Here is a 9507-nt window from a genome sequence, read left to right as displayed (position 1 = left end):
AGATGAGATGGAAAACTGAGATTCTGACTCTGTGGTCATTAAAAATCCCAGGGCGTTTCCCCTAAAGAGTAGGGCATTATCCCTGGTGTCCTGGCCAAATTCCTTTTACCAGTCAAGGCCTGCTAATAATCCCCATCTATAAATTGGCTACAGTACTCTGTTCTCCTCCCCACTGATAGCTGATGTGAGCGTTCTGGCGCACTATGGCTGCCGTCGCATCATCCAGGTGGGGCTGCACATTGGTGGTGGTGGAGGGGAGTCCCCATTACCTGTAAAGCGCTTTGAGTGGAGTGTCCAGAAAAAGCGCTACATAAGTGTAAGAAATTATTATTAAATAGGACACTCTACAGCTACACTGCATGACAAGCTGCTGGGCCTCTGGCTAGACCAGTTGTGGACTTGGTGTCCTGGTATAATCACCCTAGACCACTGCGGTCTTCTTTACTAAAGAAAGTGGCACGAGGAGGTTTCTGTGAATGGATATATTCAGGCAAGAGTGTGCAAGATTAAAAACTACATACTGCTTGCAACTACGATGTTCTTGAAAACAAGCAAATTAATTTACTTTTAAAATTACATAAATAAAGATCACCATGTTCAGCACGTACAAATAAACAAAATATATACAGTATGTTATGAGGACATCTCACAAAGGCACAGGTGGAAGGAAGGGCTGACAGACATATTTAAATGGACATTTGACATGACAAGAATGACTTCCCTCCCAGCAGGCTGAAACAAGTGTCCCCCATCCCCAAGTCTTTTTAAAACCAAAGGAATTGTGCATGGAAAAGGCTTTCCTTTTCTTGAGGAGCTTGTACAAAGGTGTTATAGAGAGGAGTCATAATTAAGGCATTCTTTATATCTGTAGATCAGCTGCACGTTTATATTAAAAATAGTTTGAATAACAAAACTGATCATTCATATTTTTTACTTTTGATGTTTTATATAACTTTTTAAGATTGACCCACACTATTATCAATGAAGGTAGTGTTTGTTGACACCCGTGATATACCTCATTGTTTTCGTGGTGATGCCGGATTTAAGACTAAGATGGATGTCGCAGTGAATAACAAAACCTAGCGTTATTCTCAAGACTACATCCTGTTTTTTTTTTTGCTTCCCCTCATCTAGAACCCCTTTTTAAATAAGATGGTATGAACACATTTACAAACTGCAGGGCTAAACCGATACCTCACTTCTGCAAAACTATGTTCATCCCATTATGTCACTGCATTCGAGTTCAACCCGGTGACAGAATTCCATAGGAAATGTATCAAAAACATTTGTACAGGATCTGATCTGGCTTCATGCAGCATCAGAGTCAACTGGCCTTCACATCAGACCGATTGGGAAGCGCCTGGCAGTGGGCCTTCACTGTCTGATTGTTACTTTGGAAGGAAGAGCCTGCGTCTGTCCCACAGTTGCACGAAGAGATTTCACCGAGGTAGAAGGTCGATACTGAAGTTCCTCAGGGGTCCTCCTGTGCTGAACCCATTATGTGCTCCAAAACCTGGTGTGGTCCTCTCTCTTTCCTTGTGGCAGGGGTCAAAACGGTCTGCTTGTCCAGCTGGTGGCGCTCAGTAGGTCTGGGCCACTGGCGCCCAGGAGGCCGCCAGTCTGGCGATGGAGCTCTCAAACTGGGCCTCGCCGCTGCCCACTTCGCCCAGGCTGTTGTCATACATGGGGGAGGCCGAGGATGCTGGGATAGAGGAGGTCAGCCCCGAATAGGAGACGGAGGAGCTGCGGAGGAACTGGGACGTCAGGCCGCCCGCGATTGACCCCGACGGAGACCCAGGGTTCAGGGGCGTGCCAGCAACTGACCACAGGTTCGGGTACTGGCTGCAGCAGGGAAAGAGAGGGAGTGGACAAAGTTCAGAAAGGCAATGGTAATGAATGCAATGTGCATGATACGAAATCACTTAATGGCACCACGGCACAATACAGTTTGCATGGTCTTGCTGGAATTTTCCATGTCTGGATTAGGACAGTGCCTTTTTATAATACTTTTCATGTGGCTGCTATACATATCTGAAATGTAGCTCCCCCCATAATTTCTGTGAAAAACATTTGAGCAGACCTTGCATACAGAGTCGTTTTAAAGCTATTCATGAAGATTTTGTTTCAAGTCAAATTAGTGATTTACACAAGTCTCAGACCTAGCAAAAGGTAGTTAGATTCTCAGCTTTTGAAACAAAACCAATATTATTTAGAACAGCAACGGTGTGGTTTCATTGTGAGTTATAGAACTAAACAATTAAAGATGTACAACAGTACACATTGAGAGCGATCAAAAATAATTCCTTTATACATCACTTGAGTCCCAAAGGATCCCAAACTGCTTTAAATATATAGGACCACTGAAGTGCAGTGTCCACCTCTAAGAGCTGTGATTAGTTCACTTGTGGCGTGATCCTAAGGGGTCAGACATGCCACAGTGACGTGCTTTGTGCTGTGACTTTGGTTTGTCCCTTGACAAAAGTTTTATAACATATGAGCAGGTCTAGGTATTAAGCTTTCCAATTAGAACGGACTGAGATCTCAAAGGATTGAGTTACATTGATTTTTAGGATGGCATTTAAGAAGTTTTGTGCCAGTAATTCACAAATTTGTTTCCCTCTGCTCACATGGTCTTGGGTTGCTTGATTACCAGGAGCCTGTGGATTAGTCTCTGAATTAATTATGCTTTTTCTAAGGACTTCAAGGAACAAGGCATATGCAGTCAGGTTTTCCTGGGGATGGTTCTGTGGAGCATGGCAGCCTAGGTGAAAGGGTTAAAGAGGTAGTTCCTACCTTGGGTTAGAGACCGTGTTGGTGGTATGCGAGAGAGAGGGCATCCCATTGGAGTTGGGGATCTGCAGGGAGGTCCAGCTGTCGTGAGCAGGCAGGCTGGGGGAGGAGGTATCCATGTACGTGTCTGAAAGGATAAGGAGAAGATTATCTCCTATGTAAGAAAGGGGGGGGAAAATACACTGAAAATATCATCCTACCCAGTGCTGCAGGTTACTTGCGTCACCTTTAAATTTTGAAAGATTTGGAACACTTTCCATTGATTTGTAATTTGTAACCAAAATCAGGTACTTTTGAATTCTGAAGTTCCAGAACTCTTAATTGAACAGAGGGGCTTAATTCATCAATAACACACAGGTGTTGACAATTTGAAGAACCAGGTGAAAGTCTAACTACACCACCGCTCTGCAGAACCAGGACTGTAGACCTCTGGATTAGCTACGTCTAAGGTCCAACAGCAACAGGAGCTCTGCAGGACAGGCGCCCACTGCTCAATGAGCTCAGAGCGACACGTCCCCCTCAAGGTCTCTACCTCAGTCTTCAATGAGTACTTATGAAGCCTGCAGGATTTGGGGTCTTTCAAACCCAGGTAACAGAAGGTTTCAGCTTCGACATGAGTGAAGTGATCATCCATCTGCTTCATTAACATTATACTAGCAGCCGAAGCTTTTCAGAGCCCCCTGCTGGGAGTAATCTGCTTCTATCAAGTATGGAGATGTCCTGGCTCCAGCTCAGTGGTAGCCATTCCTTCTGTTATCTGATCCGAGTCCCCGATTACAGAGGGGAGCTCTTCACGGGCTGTTCCACATTCATTTAAATATACCTGCAGCTTTCGGCGGGATTGAGGTTGTTAAGGAATGGAGCCGAGCTGGCAGCCACATCTCCAGAGAGAGCAGCTCAGCGACTTTAAGAGCAGCGGGGGACTTTATTGTATTGCCAAGAGGAAGGCACAAGGGGGAGCTCAAAAGAAGAGGCCCCAAGAGATACAGACTCCTCCATTCCACAGAGAGGTGGCGTTTCGGTATGTACCCAGGAGGCCTCTAAAGGTGTTTCACCGACACCAGCGGGAGAAGCGGAGTGGAATCCTACATTGAAACCACTTACAGCCCAGCCTGCGTCAAGGCGAAAATCGTCTCCTGCTGCACTGCTCTCCCTCCCCGGGGATTAAAGAAAAAAAAAGTTCTTACTTGTGCTGGCGTTGCGGTGTGGGTAGGGGCTGGGGTAGGGGGCAGCCCTGTGTGCCCTCAGCCCCGAGTATCTCTCGCAGTACGAGCCCGAGGAGAGGCCAGGGTTTCCGGTGAACTGAGGGGGGCTGGTACTGGGGCAGATGGAGCCGTTGCCGGGCAGAAACCATCCACCAACTGTCGGGAAGAGACCAAGAATGAGGCTGACAGCACACACAGCCTGGATGCTGACATTTGGTGTCCTCACAGTATTTCTTGTGCAGATCTTCAGCAGTAATGCAGCGTGCTCCAATCGCAGAGGCAGTTACATTAAGTCAGCTCTTATTTTGAGGCTATATCAATACACATAACTTGCACGGAGTATAATATTGTAAAGGTCGAGGTTTAAATTGTAAAGCATTACAAAAAAGCAGCGAGTCAAGTTGGGTGTAGTGAAACGACAACCTAACTGCCGACGGAGAGAGATTTTAGATTTCTTACTTTGCGAGTAACCAGGTTGCTGGGTTTCTCCTGAAGGGTCTGGCAGGTCCTTGTGGTCACTCCTGTTGAGCATCGGACAGAACAAAATCAGAAGCTGGGAAAGAGCCCTAGTCGTCTTATTTTTAAGCATAAGAGAACATAAAGGTTACAAATGAGGAACTTTTTTGGCCCCTGTGGCTCATTGACAGTTTAGTTTAACTATTTTTTTCATCATTACTTATTCAAGGCCAGCAAAATCAGAAATGTCCTAGTTCAACAATAAATAACACCGGACTTTTGGAAAACATGTCACAGAACTATGTATGCACAGGAAAGCCTGATGTTTAAAACAGTGATGCACTGCTCAAAAAGTAGTTATATATAGACAAGATGGAGATTGTACTTTATTTATATTGGTGGATCATGCCCATATTTACTTACCTCTCCTTTGCATCAAGAAATGCTTTGGCAAATGGGTTGTGTTTTATCTTGAGTGCAGTGATCTAGGGGGGGAGAAAGAGAGAATTCGTTTTTACAGTGAACACTCGCAGTTGGCTTTGAATTCCTCTGAAGCCAAATGCCCTCCAGCCCCGTAGGCTGTCAATGGCATTTAATGGTGCTCCTTGCCAAAATTCAGCAGAGAAACGAGGCGACCCACGACATCAAAACGAGATGGTAAAAATTAGCAGACCAAAGCGAAATCACAGTAAGCCATACCGAGGCCCTACAGTTAACGATATGGAAATCGAACAGGGGGACCTTTCAAGTGGTTCCTCAAGTCTTTATCAAATGAAAACGAGAAGAGCCGTTTAGAAATGTCATGATCCTTGGTCTGGAGTTACCCGGCTAGCTGCCGTATAAATCGGTTTTTGTCGAGCCAAAGTGCAATTGAGAGTTTTGTCGGGATTGATTTGATCTCGTTAAATCAGCATTTCTTTAAAAAAAAAAAGGAGAGCTGTACGCGGTTTACCTCCTCGTTCTGGTACGCGGTCACGGCGATGAACTGCGTCTCCGGGAACGACTGGCTGCTGATCATCTTCTGAACCCCTCCGACCTTCACGATGTGAATCCGGGGCTCGTATTTGTGGAGCGAGTTCAGCATGATCTGTGGCGATACAGAGAGAACTCTTTGAACTGACCCCGTCTTTCAACTTTTAAATGGTGCCATCGAGTGGGGGAAAACATTTTATCGCACGACATCCACTTTAACGGTCAAGATTTAAAAAAAAAAAACATGCACTGATCTGAATCCTTTATCTATTGCCACCTATAGAAACTACATAGGTCTTTACTGTTGGTGCCCTCTGCTTATTTGTAAACGCATAACGTTTAGGTAGCGAGTAACGGCAAAGGGCATCGTGAGCAAAACCGATTGATTAGCGACACGGGCAGTAACGTCACCCCATTACGGAGAATCGCAAAGAAACGGTTTTAAAACGCATTTCGCGCCACAAGCACAAGGTTCAACCGAGCGTCTTACCTGTCCCCCGCCGTTGAGTTTATTGGACAGCTTCACCTTGCTGAAGGATACCGGCGCTTTCATCCAGTGGGCCCCGAAATTGGGCGAGTCCGGGTGAATGTAGACGCAGCTGGGACTCTGGGGCTCCGGTTTGCCCCCGGGCACCCACTCCCCGTTAACGTACTTCCACCGGTTGTTGTCGGCCGCCACAAAGTCCAGCAGCACGGAGTACATCGCGTTGGGATCCAGTCCCGCCACGTTGACTCGGAGCACCGGGAACATCCTCCTGAAACACGAACAGAACTGGACTTTAGGACCGCAGCTGTAGCTATGAAAAATACACGGAACCCTCTAAGACCGTTTTAACTGTATTGATTAAAACTTCAGTTGGAAAGCCTATACGCAATTAGTTTCCATGGGACAGTAGAAACACTTAACACTTATTAACATGACCGTGAAACCCACGGCAGACGGCTTGAGAGACATTTCAATTGGATCTGTTTTTCCAGGAAACGAAGGCCCGTATTTTAGTCGTCTTTTACAAGGTAGAATGTGAATTAACAACTATCTTGTTAATCTTGAAGTGCGCCGACGCTCCTCGCATTCATAACTTGTGACATTAGACCTTTGCACGGGTACTTCAATGAGAGACTTGTACGTTATTAATGAAGTTATGAGGTCCTATTGAATGGGTATTTAAAAACTTTCGGGCAAGTTATGCCCATTTAATAATACATATTGCATTCTTTGGAGAACTATTATCAATCTGAAACTACACTCTACCAAACCTGTCTTATATACATTTCAAAATTATTTTAGATCTGTGCAACGTCTGAGCACATATTTATAAAATTGTAACGTTAACTCGTTAGCTATGGGATAACAAAAAATAAGCTTTCCAACGTTAGAGAAGTTTCATTCTACAGAGGACATGTATGCATCGCCGTTTTCCTTTTCATGCATACACGCACTCTGCGTCTTGTATTTTGTCTCGGTGAACCGCAACACCTACAGTCCCGCAGGCGGGTTCATCCGATTAGGTTAATTAGGTAAATTAACAAATAATCGGCCGACCTTCCCGTCTTGGTTACGATCATTTCGTTCGTCAGCTCCTTGAACTTCGCCCAGAGATCCACATCTTCCAACCCGACTTTTATATCCGTCTCCGACGCGTCCCCTTTCTCGCTGCCCTTCTGAAACTCGCTCTCCACGGCGCTCAGGAGATGGTCCAGGCGCTGGTCTGTGCTGCTGGAAGTCATAATTTCCCGAGGGAGGCGAGAGAGCCCTGAACAAAGTTCCTTGGAAGACCACACAAAGTGTTTGGGTTTGTTTTGTTGTTTTTTTTCCCCCCGGCTGATTCCAGATTCTTGGCTGCGAAGTCTGACAGGCCGGTCTTAAAGGCCACGATTTTTAAAGCCCATCAAGGTGTGCGCGCTAAATGTGGGTGTGGCTGTCCGGTCCTGTCCCCGCCCCCTGGCCGCCGGTGTCGGCTGTCGGCTCTTCAGACAGCAGCCTCAAAGAGCGCCGACGGGGGTCCTCTTGTATCCCCCTCTGTGACGTAGACGTATGAACGACACCCGGCTTAGTTCTCATTTCGTGCTGACGGCCTTGGCGTTGCTCGCGTTACCAAACTAGTTCCACACACACACAAAAAATCACCTTGAACTCAACAAATGACATATCAAGAAATGATATGTTTTCCCCCCCTGAAAAGATTTCCTAACACGATAGCAAAGGAAACTAAACTATATTTTCTTCTGCGATTCCCAAGACTGTTTTCTCAAGACGGTTGCCCACACTCCAGAACTGGATTTTGAATTTTGAACAATATCCAATTTCAAGTAGGATTAGTGCATATGATATATGCACATATTAATATTCATATTAATGAAGTGTGTTTTAATTGTCACATGTACTTATTGTAATGTATAAAAAATACTCGTTTATTTTTCACTTTTAAACTGCTTGCTCTGCTCTGACACATTCTCGGGTTTTTTTTTCCCAGACTTAAATCTCAATACAAGTTTTAAAAGTTTCACTTTTTTCCAGATCAGTGGTGTTACAGAAAAACCGTTTTGACTTGGCTAACATTTTTCGATTTCTTCGGGCGCTGAAAATAGTGTGTTTCGTGCAAAATCCTAGAAACATTTATATGGTAAAGTGTTGTCGTTATTTTAACTTTTAAAGTGGATGAACGACAACCCTGCAGCTAGTTCCTTAAGTATGCGCCGCCTTTGAACTCGGTTGTGTATTTGCGAATATCACTTATCTTTTGTTGTACAAAATACACATGTGACAAATCTAGTGTTTACTGGGGCCCAATTATGTAGCGGCGGCTGAAGCGCCCTTTTCCTGTGCCTGACAAGAAGCAAGTGTGAAGTGAATTGCGTTAATGGGGCCCTCTGTTATATTAATTCCACATCCTCCTCGGGAGAATTATTGAGCAAGCGATTCGCAGCTTAATGCGATTTTTGAGGGGGGGCGCCTCGGTGCGTCTTTATTTTTTTTTACGAATGACCTTACGATCGTTAAAACTCTTTTTGATCATTTAATTTAGCCCGGGCCGTTTTCCTCTCCTGAGCAGGGCGTCTGCCTGGATACACCGAGGCGGAGAAAAAACCTGCGCTCCGCTTTGCTGGAAAACCGAGAATTTGTTTTCCTCGAGTCCGTTTCTCCGATGTGGCGCAACTTCTCGCAGGTGCACCAGGAAAAACCGACATGAAACTAACAAAACGGAAGATCTAACGAGTATCTGCATTCATGGGTTTTTTTTATCTAATTTATTTTTTTACTAGAGCTCAATTTTTCAAGTTGCTGCATGTAACTTTAAAACAAATGTGCTCCCAGCTACACGTCATATGTAACACAATAAAGAACTGTACTGTAGTTCTTCAGTGCTTAAACCATGCTGCAGTTTCTAAATACATTGTATATAATTGTGTTATAATTTAAATAATTGTTTATTGGACTGTTCGATTAATTTGCTTGTGAACTCTGTAATCTTTTTCGTGTTATCTTACTGAGCCTTTTTGTATCAGAATCCCCCAAGTGCTCAAAACCAGAAGAAACAGCCCTCTAAAATCATGTACAGAAAATGATTGCCTTCATTCATGGGTGCCTTCAGAAAGGGGGGAGAGTCAAACAACCGAATCTCAACCGAGAGCCGATGAGCTTTGATGTGAACTTGTCTTTACGTTTTACTGCGGACTGCAGAGAGCTGGCCAGGAATGGGCTGGGTTTTCTGGGGTGCAGGACTCTCGGGGCTGTTTGGTCTTTCCTCCCTTTGCTGAGCCTGGTTTTGAGTGTGGGCTGTGGAGCGTGACTCACTTTACAGCCAGACTTCCTGCGGTTCAGCTGCATGGTAATCAAAGCAGAGGAGGTCTCGCACCTTGGCATCCCTGGCTAGCCTCCTGTTTTTATGTGGGACGTAGGCCCTTTTTGAAGCTGAGCACATTCGGCTGCTTTAGGACTCTGCTTTCCACAGCGTTTCAATCGGCGATAATCCCAAGAGTTGTTTTTTTTTCCTCCCCTCCAATTCTTAAACCTTGCCACTCTGAAGACTTCCAGGCGTGAGGAGGTAAAAAAATGAAACAAAGTGCCAGGATGGACACCAAA

General features: G+C 45.1%; 1 protein-coding gene across 1 annotated transcript; it reads right to left on the bottom strand.

The window, feature by feature from the left end:
- Nucleotides 1-412: 412 nt before the first annotated feature.
- Nucleotides 413-7376, bottom strand: tbxta (T-box transcription factor Ta). Its single transcript, XM_006631270.3, has 8 exons — nucleotides 6967-7376; nucleotides 5914-6178; nucleotides 5404-5538; nucleotides 4875-4936; nucleotides 4455-4516; nucleotides 3978-4151; nucleotides 2794-2917; nucleotides 413-1842 (listed from the first exon to the last, which is right to left on the bottom strand). The coding sequence occupies exons 1-8, from the start codon at nucleotides 7149-7151 to the stop codon at nucleotides 1581-1583; spliced, it is 1269 nt and encodes a 422-aa protein (XP_006631333.2). The 5' UTR covers nucleotides 7152-7376; the 3' UTR covers nucleotides 413-1580.
- Nucleotides 7377-9507: the final 2131 nt, after the last annotated feature.

The sequence above is a fragment of the Lepisosteus oculatus genome, chromosome 11 (assembly GCF_040954835.1).
Source record: "Lepisosteus oculatus isolate fLepOcu1 chromosome 11, fLepOcu1.hap2, whole genome shotgun sequence".
Taxonomy (NCBI): domain Eukaryota; kingdom Metazoa; phylum Chordata; class Actinopteri; order Semionotiformes; family Lepisosteidae; genus Lepisosteus; species Lepisosteus oculatus.
Note: the sequence above shows the minus strand (reverse complement) of the source record. Positions and strands in the feature narration are given on the sequence as shown.

What these genes read in the sequence shown, in the direction of transcription:
- tbxta (XM_006631270.3), bottom strand. Translation starts at nt 7,151, where the DNA reads ATGACTTCCAGCAGCACAGACCAGCGCCTGGACCATCTCCTGAGCGCC. An exon ending in ACACCGCAACGCCAGCACAA is followed by an intron (nt 2,918 to 3,977) that starts GTAAGAACTTTT and finishes TTATCCTTTCAG; the next exon opens with ACACGTACATGGATACCTCC. An exon ending in AACACGGTCTCTAACCCAAG is followed by an intron (nt 1,843 to 2,793) that starts GTAGGAACTACC and finishes TCCCTGCTGCAG; the next exon opens with CCAGTACCCGAACCTGTGGT.